General features: G+C 45.5%; 2 protein-coding genes across 3 annotated transcripts in view; both read left to right on the top strand.

Annotated features, from left to right (window-relative positions):
* ABCA5 (ATP binding cassette subfamily A member 5) overlaps positions 1-3,281 on the top strand; it is a 43,484-nt gene extending 40,203 nt beyond the window's left edge. The window contains exons 40-41 of one of the 2 annotated variants that reach the window (XM_077787396.1): positions 259-381; positions 856-3,281. In XM_077787396.1, coding sequence (XP_077643522.1) covers positions 259-366 — 108 coding nt within the window. In that variant the 3' untranslated portion in view covers positions 367-381; positions 856-3,281. Of the gene's footprint in view, positions 1-258 lie in introns of both variants that reach the window. The other variant, XM_077787395.1, reaches the window with a different exon arrangement.
* Positions 3,282-5,333: 2,052 nt separating this feature from the next.
* LOC110474452 (ATP-binding cassette sub-family A member 9-like) overlaps positions 5,334-13,758 on the top strand; it is a 31,084-nt gene continuing 22,659 nt past the window's right edge. Inside the window, 9 exon segments of the mRNA XM_031506402.2 lie at positions 5,334-5,367; positions 5,370-5,441; positions 8,567-8,679; positions 9,524-9,734; positions 10,453-10,611; positions 11,139-11,239; positions 11,727-11,950; positions 12,765-12,903; positions 13,346-13,531. Coding sequence (XP_031362262.2) covers positions 5,334-5,367; positions 5,370-5,441; positions 8,567-8,679; positions 9,524-9,734; positions 10,453-10,611; positions 11,139-11,239; positions 11,727-11,950; positions 12,765-12,903; positions 13,346-13,531 — 1,239 coding nt within the window.

The following is a 13,758-nucleotide window of genomic DNA, read 5'->3' as shown; positions in this document are numbered from 1 at the left end:
AGCTCAGACTTGTAATTGCTTATTGTGGATTAATTATTGCTGACAATTAATGTCCTTCAGTGTTGAGCTTGTGCTCTTGAAGAAAAGAGGTGGGAGGGTAGGAGTAAGGAGGAAAACCTCAAAATACTAAAAATACTAAAAGTGTCTTACTCAGAGATGAAGCAATACATTGAGTACTCATGAGGATTTTAGCATGAGTTGTATTAGTGGCCAAGGAAGTTCCTACAAGGAGGATGATGTTTTCCCCATGTTTTCCAGGTGTTTGTGGAGCTGGCTAAAGAGCAGGAGGAGGAGGACAGCAGCTTTGGCACCCTGAACAGCAGCCTGTGGTGGGAGAGGACGCAGGAGGACCGAGTCATTTTCTGAGCTCCTCGTGCTCCTGTGGGTGCCAGCACCAATCCTCCCTCTGCTCCTGGAGCTGGGGTGGGCAAGGCCAGCTGGGTTTGGGGGCCCTGAGCGTGTCCCACCATTCCTGGCCTTGGGAATAACGCCGCAGGAGCCGTGAGCATCCCACTGCTCCTCTGGCTGACCCCGAATCCTCCTCCCCTCGCTGCCCCCGGGTTCTGCTGGGCAGGAGGGCACTGCCACAGCATCTCCTGGGGCTGGGGCTGGGGCTGGAGCTCCCACCTGGCTGTGCTGGGCAGGAGGGCACTGCCACAGCATCTCCTGGAGCTGGGGCTGGGGCTGGAGCTCCCACCTGGCTCTGCTGGGCAGGAGGCTGGGCTGTCCTTCAGGAAAAGCCTGTCTGAGCAGAGCCAGTCTCTGCTGGAGCCTCCTGCCCCGGGGCTTTGCAGGCTCTGGCGGTGCCCTGGGCACTCTGCCTGTCCTGCACACCCACCCCTGCTCCTCCACCAGCTCAGCCATGCCTGCTTCTGCTTTGAAGATGCCCCTGCTGAGAAGAGAGGGGGGAAACCACTGCAGAGTCCCTGTCCTGCTGCAAGGAGGGTCCTGAACTGCACGGCCGGCTCGGCTCGGCGCCCCAGCAGCCTGAAAATGTTCATTGGCAGATCAAAAGTGGCACTTTGCTGGCACTCCCAGTCCTCTCCCCTGCAGGGTGGCAGCTGTGTGCTGCCATGTGGTGCCACTGGGGTTTGTCCTGCATGCTGGGGGGCGCAGGGTGGGCAGAGTGGATGTGGCTGTGCCCTGTCTCCATCCCGAGCAGTCTGATTGTTCCCCTGGCTGTCGCAACGCGTGTCCTGCCAGCTGCTCTCACACACAGTGCTTTGGAGATGTTTGCATTTTCCTTGCCAGTGCATTCATGAGCTCCAGTAGTTCCCAGTCCCTCGTTGTTGTGGTTGCAGTCAGTAGCACAGGGCCCATTTTGTCACCCCCTTTGCAAAACCCCAAATCAAATGGTCCCAGGTCACAGCCTCACCCATAAGAAAGGTGCCTTTGGTTTGCATAGAAGCACTAAAAAGAGTAGACTATGTGGTCCTTTAGCCTGAGATATGACAGATGTATGTTGAAAGTATATTATTTTTTTGGTTTTTTTCTACACAAAGCTATCATCACTTTTTTTTTTTCGTTTTTTAAGGGGAAATTAAAGATTGCTTCCCAGTTCATTTTGCTCTGCAATGAACAGATACAAGGATGCCTTTCTATTGAGACATTGTCTTCATAAGTCATATCATTTATGTGTCTTCAATTTAAAGTTAGAAAAGGCCTTGCTTTTTCTTGAGAAAACAAAAAAATTGGTAAATTTGGAGTTGTGTGTCCCAACTGTTTGGAGTTACCAGGCAATAATGTGTGTGATACGTCTGATAATGGCTGATCACTGCGTTCAGCCAAAATCTGTTTCCATCAGTTTCTGATATAGGGAAATGTGAACTCCTTATGCAGACTTTTCCTTCCTCTTTTGTACCCATAGGTTGCATAGAAATGCATAATTTTGGGTTTGTAGTTAAAATTTGAGCCCAAGTCCTACAGAAAGCCCTGGACATCCCAGGGAACAACAATCCTGGAAAGAATTAAAAGGACAGGATTAAAGCAAACTGCAGCTCCAGCACTGCCTGACAGGGGTGAAACTTCCCTGTCAGAAAAGAAAAAAAAAAAAACAAATTCAGATGTCATATTTCTTTAGCCTCAGCCCTGCTGCTGGCTGGGAGCTCTGAGTTTTTGCCTTGATTTGGAGCAAATTGGGACTCGGAATTCTCTTGGCACTTTCCCTTGCAGGTGTGTACAAGTTGAGTGCATTTTCCCCAAATCCCACATTTCTTTGGTCTCTTTTTGCCAGTGGTGTTTCAGCCAAGTGTCACCTGCCCATCAATCCAGCACATTCTTGTCACCTGGATTTAGGGAATTAGTGTGACCTGTGAGCAGCCTTGGTGTCTGCCTTGAATTTATTCTTTCACTTGGAGTTAATAGTCTGTAAAATAGTTCTGTGCTGTCTGTTTCAGGTATTTCCATATTTCCTTACATTTCAGGTGGGAACACTTTGGATTAAAGCCAGATTAGCTCAGTTTGGTGCTGTTGTTTGTTTTGGAGGAGCCCAGTGGATGGTGGCACTGGTTTTTGTGAAGCTACAGACAGGACAGGGAATTTGGCTCATTAAATTAATTCCCTGTTTGGTTGGGATTTTTTTGGCCTGGTGACATCATGTGTTAAAGTGGGGCAGAATTCCACCCCAAAACATCACTGTCCTCATATCAGAAGTGTTTCAAAGTGTCCTAAGATGTCTGTAACTGCCTGAATAGGGAAAAAAACCAGGCAAAATTAAACCAGGAACCAGCAGAGCTTTTTTCCTGGCATTTGAAGCTCTTTGTTCAGCTGTTGTCAGTGACTTTCCAAATCCCATCCATCCAACACAAACCCAGCCTGTGCTCCCAGAGATAAACTGGATTTAGAGGGATTTGGGGTAAATCCAGCCAGTTTGGCTCCCCATCCCCAGGTGAGATGTCGGAGCTGCCTTGCAAGGTTTGTGATGTACCCAAAGCCTGGAAAACGCCTTCACTTCGTGCTGTTGCTACAAGGTTGTATTTTTCTATGGAGAGTTTCACGTGTCTGGTTTTCTTTAGGTTCCCAAGAAAAGTCCTTATTTAAAAGTATCTTTGTTCAGCAAGTGAGATTTATTGCACAGCCAACATGCAGAGCTCTGACAGCAGAAGCAGAGGGTGTCAGCCTGGAGGTGACACATTTGTGACACTCCTCCTGCTGCTGGACCACGAGCAGCTCCTTTTACACACTTGCCTTTCTTTCAGCACTTGGCTGTACTTGTAAAGGTGAGGATTTTCCTCTCCCAGCCGGATATACTCCCAAAATAAAGATGGATTGGGTTGTTAAACTCCTGGCTTTCTGGCTGTTTTGTTGTGCTGGAAACGGGGATGGTTTTCAAAGCCTGGGCTGATTTTGGGGTGCGCCAGAGTTTCGGGTGGCTGGGGTCAGGCAGAGGGATTTTATGGGATTATAAATAAATAGAGGGATTATATGTTGGCACGGCCAGGCTCTGGGGCTGCAGTATTTACATATTTGAAACCGAACTGGGGGGATTTTTGCAGAGTTGCGACACGGAGGATCCGACCGCCCGCGGCGGCGCTTCGCAGGCGGGTCCCTTCAGCCCAGCTCCGGGCCAGCAGTGACCCCAGGGCAGCTGCGTGCTCCTGGCGTGGCACATCGTCCATCTGCAGGGCTGAATCACCCCCAGCCACTGGGAAATTCACCCCACTTAAAAAAAAAGAACAATTCATTTCTGTGCTTGGGGGGATTCGCTGGGTGGGTGCTAGCCCTGGGTGAGGGGCAGTGGAATGGGGGAGGTTTGGCAGGAGGTGGGACATGGAATGTGCTCCGAGGGATGGATGGAGGGCACTGCCAGCTCCTGGCCTGGCCTGTGGGACTGCCAGGTCCATGGACAGACCCTGCTGGGGAGGAGGAGGAGGAGGTGCTCACCTCCAGCCTCATGGGTCAGTGAAGGGTGCAGCAAAATAAAAGTGGTTTTTGCTCCCTGAGCTCCCCAGTGGAGAGGAAATAACCCCAAAGGAGGTGAACCTGAGCTGGGGGACAGTTCCCAGCAGTTCATACTGCTTTGTTTCTGATGCTGTGGAAGGGCAGTGTGCCATGCTTTTTGTTTTTTAAGCTGTAAAATTAATTCGTTCTCTTATAATGCTTCTTTCAGAAAGTCCCTGATTTAACATGCTGAATTTCCCTTGGATAAGGGCTTCCTGGAGCTCTTGCTGTCCTTTCTCCTCTGCTTGGCATGTCCCCCTGGAAGGGCCTGGCTCCCTTCCCAGCTCCTCTCTTCCTCCTGGCAGACACAAAGGCTGGTCCCGAGTCCCCTTCAATTAATGATATTTTAATATCTGCTCAGTGAAGCCCTGGGAGCTTGGGGTCCCACTTCAGCATCAGGGCCAGGAGCAGGATGGGGAACCCCAGGAGGTGCTGGAGCAGGTGTCTTTTCTGTGAAAAAGCCTTTTCTGTAGCTAATGTGCAGTCAGGGCAGGGCTGGGTGCCACACTGAAGGACAGGTTTTGGTCAGAAAAGTGCTGTTTTTTGGTGAAGTGCACCTCGGATGAGCTTTCTGCAGTCACGAGGAGCCTTGCCCGTTGCTCCCCTATTGCCCAACACGAAGAGATGCCAGAAAACGCTTCTGCTCCTCTCCTAAATGAGCTCATGCCTTGAAAATGAGAAAATCAGCAGCTGCAGCAGAGCCTCAGCCTTTTGTTAAGCAACAACCTTGTGGTTTGAGGCAGCTCTGCAAATCAGATGCACAATCCTCGAGCTGTGGAAGTTCTGGGACAGTCAAATTCATTTAACTCGTTGAATTATCCCATGGCTGTGCACCCTCCCAGCTCCTTTGGATTCCCTGCCTCCTCTGATTTCCTCACCTCCCTGTTCTGAGTGCAGATCCACTGGAAAGATGTTTTGTTTTTCAACGCCCAACACACTCCATCCTGCTTCCAGCTGTGCTGCAGCTGCTGGAAAAGCAATTAAAAGGAGTGGAAATTGGGAAAAAACCCGCTCAAAACGACTGGGAAAGGAGAAAGCAGAACTAAAATCCCGTTGGATCTGGGGTTCAGGATTTGTCTCAGCAGAGGAAGGAGCATTTGCTGGGTCAGGCTCTGGGCACGATGGGGACAGGGCAGAGTTTTCCCTCTGGAGGAGCTGGGCCAGGGACAAAGTGGCTTTGCCACCTCTCAGGAGTGAAGGTTCACCCCATCCCAGGCCACCCCAAGTCTGCTGCCTGCCGGGAACATCTGCAGGAGTGCAGTGAATCCTCCAAAGCGCGCTGTAAACATCCCCAGGCTCGGGGCCAGCTGGTTGTAGGTGCAGTTCCAAGGTTGGGTCATCGCTCCAGAAGTTTTGGGAGGGTTTGCCCGGGTGACGTCAGGCTGGAGAGGGGCATGGCCACCGGGCTGGGCCACCGGGCTGAGCCTCCCTGGGGCTGAAAAGGGACCAGGAGCCCGGACACCTCAGAGCTGGAGGACAGCTGGTCCCCATGGAAAACACAGGTAAGGAGCCGCAGATTTCTCCTTTTTTTCATTAATTCATTTAGAAGTAGAGATGGAAAAATGGATTTAGAAGTAGACATGGACAAATTCTCCATGCGGGGTTTGAGTTTTCATGAGGGAATGATGAGTTTTTCCTAATAAATAAATGTATTTATTTATTGACACTGAATGCATAAAAGTTGCACCTTCCAGCTCTGTTTTCTGGTGGACTTTAAGTTCGCAACAAAATATTTTACAGGAAAAGGAGCAAAAATACTCAGCTTTTCTGGATGTGTGTGGATTTTGGCTCTCCCTGTGGCTGCAGGTTGAGCACTGGGTGATAATCCCTCCCTTTGCTCTCCTCCTCCTCCTGCCTTGATGTCACTAAAGGTGTCTAAAAATACAAAATCCCCATATTTCACTTCTCTGTATGAGCTGAAGTGTTGAGCTTTCATTAGGGACAGGCTTAGAGTTATTATTTTCAAGTTGAGAGTAGGAAAAAACAACCTGTTCCAGTCTGAGTTGGAGTGGAGTCAGTGCAAATCTGTCTCAGATTTATCAGATGCAAACACAAAAAAATCAGCAAGAACTGGCAAAGAGGAGGGGATGGAAAGAGCACTCTGCACTCTCCACGTGCAGGGATTCATCCTTGGCTTTAGGAAAGCCAGTGGATCCTCTGGGAAGTGTGAGATGCACCATGGATTTCTCCCTTTGAACTCAAAATTGAGAGGCTCCTGCCAGAGCTCCTGAAGAGCAGCTTGATTTTAGGAACTAAAATCATAAACTCCGGGAATGCTGCAGGTTGGAAGGGATCTCTAAAAGTCACCCAGTCCAACCCCCTACAGTGAGCAGGACATCTTCAAACAGACCTCAGAAAGTTGAATTTATAGAGGAAAACAGTCTGAAGAGGTGCCAAAGAGGAATTCCCTGAGATAGTAAATAAAGGGATTATATGGGATGTGCCTTCCTGGGACGGCTTCTGGTAGAGCAGAGCTGCGTGCAGGATCCAGGAAAAGTGATTGCAACACCTTGGCAGGGAGTTCCTGGAGAGCAGGAAGTTTGGATGCACTTCATGAGCCCCAGGAGACATCCAGCCTTACAAGTGGTGCTCTTAATGGGATTAAAGTTTCCCAAACATCATTGCCTCCAGTTTCTGAAGTGTTTATTTTGCCTTCTGCATCTGAAGTTTTGAGCCTCAGGCCACACAGAGGATTCTCTCTTGGCTGTATTTTTTACCTTTTTGATGATTATCTAATAGATTAATTAGACACCTAATTTAAAGTTAATAATAGTATTTATTAGGTATCTGAACGTTAAATTCCACAGCCTTTTTAGGCAGCATCACTTATTTGAATTCCTGGCTTCATATTTGGCTCCTCGTGCTATTTGCTCCTTGCTCCACAGGCAAAAAGTAAAGTAAAACCGGTAGAAACTTGGTTACAATTTTCTAAAAAGTTTTAGATCTGCTCCATCACTTTAAATTTGTTTGTTGTGACTGTAGAGGTTCCGTGCATCTTTTAAAAACCATCATGTTTTCCTTGTTATCCAAATACCACCACACTTTGTTTACTACCCAGACATCCTGGGCTGAGCTGCTGCTTTCAGTTCATGACTGAAATTCAGACCTGAGCAAAAAAAAAAACCAAACAAAAAAAAGAAAAAAAAAGTGGCACTTCCTAGAAATCTCTTCCTATTTACCTTTAACCTTCAGTGCAGGCAGCAGGGAGGAAGTGTGGGAGGAAGCTTGGGCAGGGAAAGAGAGATAAGATAAGGTAAGCCCTGTGATAACACAGAAGGTAAATTGGGATCCTGGATCCCTTGCTCCTGCAGTACACAAATATTTAATTATTCCAAAAAACAAGCAGTGATGGCAACAGAGCAGTGGAACCCTTTATTAACTCCAGCTGCCCAATCCAAGAAATCAAGAAGGCTGTCCAAGGGGAATGGAGCACTCTGCCTTTGAGGCTGCTTTGATTTTGGGCTTTTTTTTATTTTGGGTTTCAGCCATTTGAAAGGATTAAAGCACAAAAACGTGTTGGGAGGTTCCCTGCCCTGCTCCCCTGGGAAGGGGGTGAAACCCATCACTCTGACCTTGCTCCTGGGCCACAGGATTAAATCTGGAGCTGAAATAAATATCCCAAAGAAATATTCCCTGCCAAGCACTTAGGAGGATATTAAGGAGCACATGGGTGTTCTAATCCTGCCCTGCTCTAACTATATTAAAGTTCCTTAATACGTGGGTGAAAACAGAACAAATTTGTCTCTTACCAGCCTGGTGAAGACAGGCAGTGGCAGCCTCTATTTTAGGTTATTTTTAGCATCTGCCCAGTGTTTGTAACATGATTCAGGGTCTGGTTCAGAACCCAGAGCACGTGAGCAGTGCTTTGCCAGCAAAGCACGAGCCTGAGGCCAGACACAAATTCACTTCCTGCAGTGAGACGTGGAAAGTGAGCGGCTGTCTTGTTCCACAAAGCCTCTTTGGGATGGGGAAGGATGAACCTGGATGAGGAAGGATGAATTTGGATGAGGAAGGATGAATTTGGATGAGGAAGGATGAATTTGGGTGAGGAAGGATGAACCTGGGTGAGGAAGGATGAATTGGGATGAGGAAGGATGAGTCTGAATGAAGAAGGATGAATCTGGGTAAGGAAAGATAAGTCTGGGTGAAGAAGGATGAACCTGGGTGAGGAAGAATGAATTTGGGTGAGGAAGTATGAATTGGGATGAGGAAGGATGAGTCTGAATGAAGAAAGATGAACCTGGGTGAGGAAGGATGAATTTGGGCAAGGAAGGATGAATTTGGGCGAGGAAGGATGAATTTGGGTGAGGAAGGATGAGTCTGAATGAAGAAGGATGAATTTGGATGAGGAAGGATGAACCTGGATGAGGAAGGATGAACCTGGATGAGGAAGGATGAATTTGGGTGAGGAAGGATGAACCTGTGGATGTGGAAGAGCCAGCTCAGAGTCCTGCCCAGCTCTCTGTTCCCTTGCATGATCTCGGTCTATTTCCTTTCAATCTGAGTTGTCCAAAGTTGAGGAGATATGTTCTCCCCCTTTGACATGTTACTGGCTTCCTCTGAAGTGGTATTTAACTCCCAGTGACTTGTTTTATTCTAAATTATATAATTTTCTTTCCCATCTTAGCTGGAAAAATGCAGGAGGCATCCAAGAAAGCCTCACAAATATTTCAGCAAACCTGTGTTCTCCTGTGGAAAAATATTCTTCTGGTGTGGAGGATGAAGTCAAAAAGTTTTCAGGCAAGTGTCTGTTCTTCCAAAGGGAAATCAGGATTTCTACTACAAAGTATTTCCACGTTGCATTGTTTTTGTGTGAGGGGATGTGAGAAGGCTCAGCTGTGGTTCCCTGGGAAATGTCAGCAGTTCCTTCTTCCTGTGACACTACAAATCTGCCTCGTGACAAAGCTGGCTGCTGGCTTTTTGCTTGTTGATCCTGCCCTGTGCAGAGGAACACAATGTCCAATTCATGGTTCCAGTGTCAAATTATCCACAGACCGCACTGGCTCCGGGACTAAGAAAACATATTTTCCATCTGCAACCTTGCTGGGATTTGAAAACCATCACACCTGTGGAACAGCTCTCCCTCGTGCCCGGGGGAAAGGCCTGGAGCTGGGCTGGGCAGTGGGGTCACAGCTGGGTTAGGAGGAGCCTCCCTGATGCCTTGGGGTGGTTACCTAAAAGAGAGGCACGATTCAGAGAATAAAAGTGGGTATTTATTGCAGGCCTTCAATAAATGCACCTTGGGCAGCCAGAAGCCTCTGAGGGGCTACACCTAAAATTAATGATGATCATGAGTTTTTCAGACAATTATAAGTTTGGCCATTTACATATCAGGAGTTAATCCTCCAGGCAATGGAGTCATTTACTCCAAGTTCACTGTTGTTCTCGTCTCCCCAGGCCTGAGGCACTGAGGTGTCCTTGATTCCCAGGCCCGGAGAGGAATTTTTTGTCGGATAAAACAGGAGCACGGCAGCTGTGGAGTTTTAGGGTGACGCTGATCTGAGAAATAGAAAAGCCAAATCCTGAGGCGGCAGCAGCTCCCTGGGCCCCTCACGCCTGCATGTCCCTCCATCTTTCCCTGCAGGAATGGGTGGCCTCGCTGCTTTTCCTCTACATCCTGCGGGACGCCGCGGGGCTGATCGTGTCCTACCCCCGCCAGGAGTTCCCCTACAGACCCCTGGGGCGCCTGGACGACCCCGCCTTCAACGCCTCGGGGGTCACCCTCATCTTCACCCCCGCCACCAGCGCCACCAGGGCCATCATGGCCAAAGTGGCCTCCAGCTCGTCGCTGAGGGGTAAAAGCTCTTCAATCCATCTTCCTCCATGACTCAAGTGCACCTCACCCACCCTCATGGCACGGAGGGTCAAGAGCATTTGTCCCGTGTGATTTTTGAGGGAAAAAATTGTGGTGATGCCCATTTAATTGTGGTGATGCTCATTTTCATTGTTGTCTGAATAATCAGAGGTTCAGCTGTGCTGATTTTATGTTTTTTTAATATTAATTATTTTTTCAATATTTTATTTTAATATTATTCAATATTATTCAATATTATTATTTCAATATTATTCAATATTATTTAAATAATATTATTTCAATATTATTATTTCAATATTATTAAATATTAATTCAATATCATTATTTCAATATTATTATTCCAATATTATTCAATATTATTCCAATATTATTATTTCAATAGTATTATTTCAATATTATTAAATATTATTTCAATATTATTATTTCAATAGTATTATTCAATAATATTATTCAATAGTGTTATTATTTATTATTATTATGTAATATTAATATTCAATAGTATTATTATTCATTATTATTGTTATTCTATATTATTATTCTTATTTATTATTATTATTCTATATGATTATTCTATATTATTATTCTATATTACTATTATTCATTATTATTCTTCAATATTACTATTATTCCACATTATTTTTCAATGTTATTACCAGAATTATTTTTTTTCAATATTAATTTTTTTTTTCTAATGGCAGGTGTAATAATAGAAGAGGTAGAAAATGAGGCAAAAATGGAAGAAAAAGGACTTTCGGAAGAGGAAACGATTGGTGTTGTTTTTAAGGATGACTTCTCCTACACTCTCAGATTTCAAATAGGCAGCACGGTGTTTCCAGATGAAGGCTTAGAGCACATAGGTAACAAAAGAAATGAAACCCCAAGCTTTGATTTGGCATTAAAAACTGTTTAGCTGAATTTCTGTGCTGCTGTGACACCCCAGAGGGATGAAGGCTGCATGTGCCAACTGGCTGGAGAAAAACATGAGTTAAAATTTGAGGGTTTGTGTCTGTAAAAGGAAAAAAAAATATCAGAGAAAAAAGCTGTAAGAACATAAATATCACCCACAGTCAGAGAATGCTAGAATGGTTTGGGCTGGAAGGGACACAGAGATCATCCAGTGCCTTTTTGCGCCTCTCCCTTTTGTACCTTAACACATCAAATCATGCCTGGAAAATGAGACTTGTGTGTGCATTAATGTCCCTGGCCAGAGATTCCACACACTGAAAATAAAAGGCTGAGTAAACCCCAATCTTGATTTCCTCACACTGAGGTAAAACTCATTTTCAAACCCATGTCATGCACAAGTATTTATATGTATGTGTATATGGAAATGTACTAATTAATATTGATTAATTATTTTTTAAAAATTTTGTTTCCCCAACAGAAACCTGCTGGGATTTTTCAGCAAAGCACTGTAAGGTTCCTCTGTACTGGTATGGGGGCTTCCTCTCTGTGCAGTCCAGCATCGATGCAGCAGTCATAGAAGTAAGTGTGCTCATGGTGGAATTTGCTGTTCTTCCCTCACTTCTGTGTAAACTTAAAACCCAAACTGATTAAACCAAAAATAGAGGGGGGAAAAAAAAACTCAAACACCAAAAGAAACACCAAGCCAGTTCATTTTTCCAGCCCTAAAAGTGTCCAAGGCCAAGCTGAAAAGGGCTTGGAGCACCCTGGGATAGTGGGAGGGCTGGAACAAGGGGATCTTTAGGGTGTCCTCCATCCCAAACCATTCTGGGATTCTGATTTTCTGCAACTTCTTAAATAATTAGTGTAATTCAAAATGTAAAAGAATGACAGATCATCCTCATGGCTCGAGGCAGTGAATGGAACAAGGATTTAATAGTGTTTATTGCAAGCCAGCACAAAAAGATGCTAATTACTGGTTATTTTAATGCTTGTAACCCCCTGTTTGTTCTGAGGTCGGCTATTTCATTGCAGAAATGAAATTAACTTAATTTCTAATTTCCTTTAGATGAAAACCAACCACTCTGTGTGGAAAGAAATGAAGTCAATTACTGGAGTTCACCTGCAAACTGTGATGAAACCTCTGTTTAAACTGGATTACCTTTGGTTCATTATCTGTGCCATACTGAACTACTGCCCATATATGCACTTTTTATCAGTGAAAGTTCTCAAGGAGAAGAAGAAGCTGAAGATATTGATGAGAGCAATGGGTCTGCAAGATATTGCCTTCTGGTAAGCCTCCAAAATCAGTGTGTAATTACAGGGATTATTTTATCAAGTGTATATTTGTCAAGCCTGGTCTGGTGGGAGGTGACTCTGCCCATGGCAGGGGTGGAATTAGGGGATTTTTGAGGTGTCTAAACCACTCTGGGGTTCTCTTTGCTTTGTTCCCAAGCCTGTTGGTCTGAGGCAGGTTTTTTTGTAGTTGTTTTGTTGCTTCTCCTCCCCAAAAAGAGGAGAAGATCTCCTTGTGAAGCAGCATGTGTGCAGCAGGGTTTGCCTCCAGAAAATGGGTGGAATGCTCAGAAAAAGCGAAGAAACAACAAATTCTGGAGAAACCCCTAAATGCTGAGGCAGAGGAGGGGCACTGGGTCTATCCAAACAGGCTTCCTAACCCATCTGGGCGTGAATATTTCACAGCATTAGGAAAGCACATGGATAGAAGTGCTGGCTGCAGATTCTCTGCCTCCCCTTTCTGCCCTCACTGCAGACATCTGGGCAGCTGCCAGACCTGAATTTGTGGAAGAACCTTTTTCCTGAGCAGTGACCAAGCACTGAGCAGGCTGCCCAGAGAGGGTGTGGAGTGTCCCTCCCTGGAGACACTCCAGACCCAGCTGGACACATTTCTGTGCTGGGATGTCCCTTTTTGAGCAGAGACATCGCCCCTCCGTGTCCCTTCCACCCTCACCCTTCCTGTGCCTGTCTGATATTTTCACCTGCCCAGTCTGCAAATGGTTGAAAATACAAAATATTTGAATTCATGCCACTTTGGCTATGTCATGGCAAGTGTTGTCATGCTCAGAAGTAACTGTGCCTTCTCTTACAGGTTGTCCTGGAGTTTGCTGTACACCGTGTACGTCTCCATCACAGCCAGCCTGCTGACCTGGGTCACCCTGAGTGAAGTTTTTAATCACAACAGCTTTATGGAAGTGTATTTTTTTTATTTCTTTTATGGCATGGCATGTGTAAGTTTACATTTCTATCCTTCTATGATGCACCTTTTATTTTTTTTTTCTAATTAAAATATCTGAAAGACTGCAGAGTTTTTTAGGGCTGGAATTATATGAGAAAGTAACAAAAACAGTCTACTGTGATTTATTGTTATTTTTTATAGGCTAGATTTTAGGTAATCTTTTGTATATTTTTTATACCACTCACATTAGATTTCAGGATATTCTGACTCTAAATCAGAGTAAAGAGAGGTGCTAAAATGAGGCTGGGAGTGATTTGTCTGTCCTTATAAACATGCCCTAAATATCAGAGCTGTCTGCTAGACAAAGCCTCGTTCATCTGGAGGGAACAACTGCAACCCAGTTGGGTCTCAGATTTTGCTCCTATTTTCATGTTGTTTTATTTTTAATTGCAGCAGAAATGCATCCTGCTAACTACTGGTTTTCTCTGCTGCAGATTCACTTCACTTTCCTGCTCAGCTCGTTGCTAAAGCAGCCAAACATTTCCAGCTTTGTGGGATTTCTCCTTCACATCCTCTTTGGGGCACTGGGCTTTTTGACGTTGTTTGAAAAACTGCCACGGGCTTTGGAATGGACTTTAAACATCTTCAGTCCTTTTGCCTTCACAGCTGGCCTTGCAACGGTATGTCCATAATGCAACCAGTGCATCACAAAAGCTCAGCCCCCAAAATTCTTCCAGAGAGCAGCAAAATCCACGATCTGCATCACCAGAACAGCCAAATCACCCCACTCTGCTTTTCAAAAGAAAATTTGACTCCAAAAAATTCTTCTAAAAATCTAAAAAATTTGTGTTAAATCGTGGCAGAGATGGTTGGACACTCAACTGCATCACAAATTTTACTGCAACAG

The sequence above is a fragment of the Lonchura striata genome, chromosome 19 (assembly GCF_046129695.1).
Source record: "Lonchura striata isolate bLonStr1 chromosome 19, bLonStr1.mat, whole genome shotgun sequence".
In the NCBI taxonomy this organism is placed as follows: domain Eukaryota; kingdom Metazoa; phylum Chordata; class Aves; order Passeriformes; family Estrildidae; genus Lonchura; species Lonchura striata.
The sequence above is the reverse complement of the archived record's forward strand: the minus strand, read 5'-3'. Positions and strand labels throughout refer to the sequence as shown.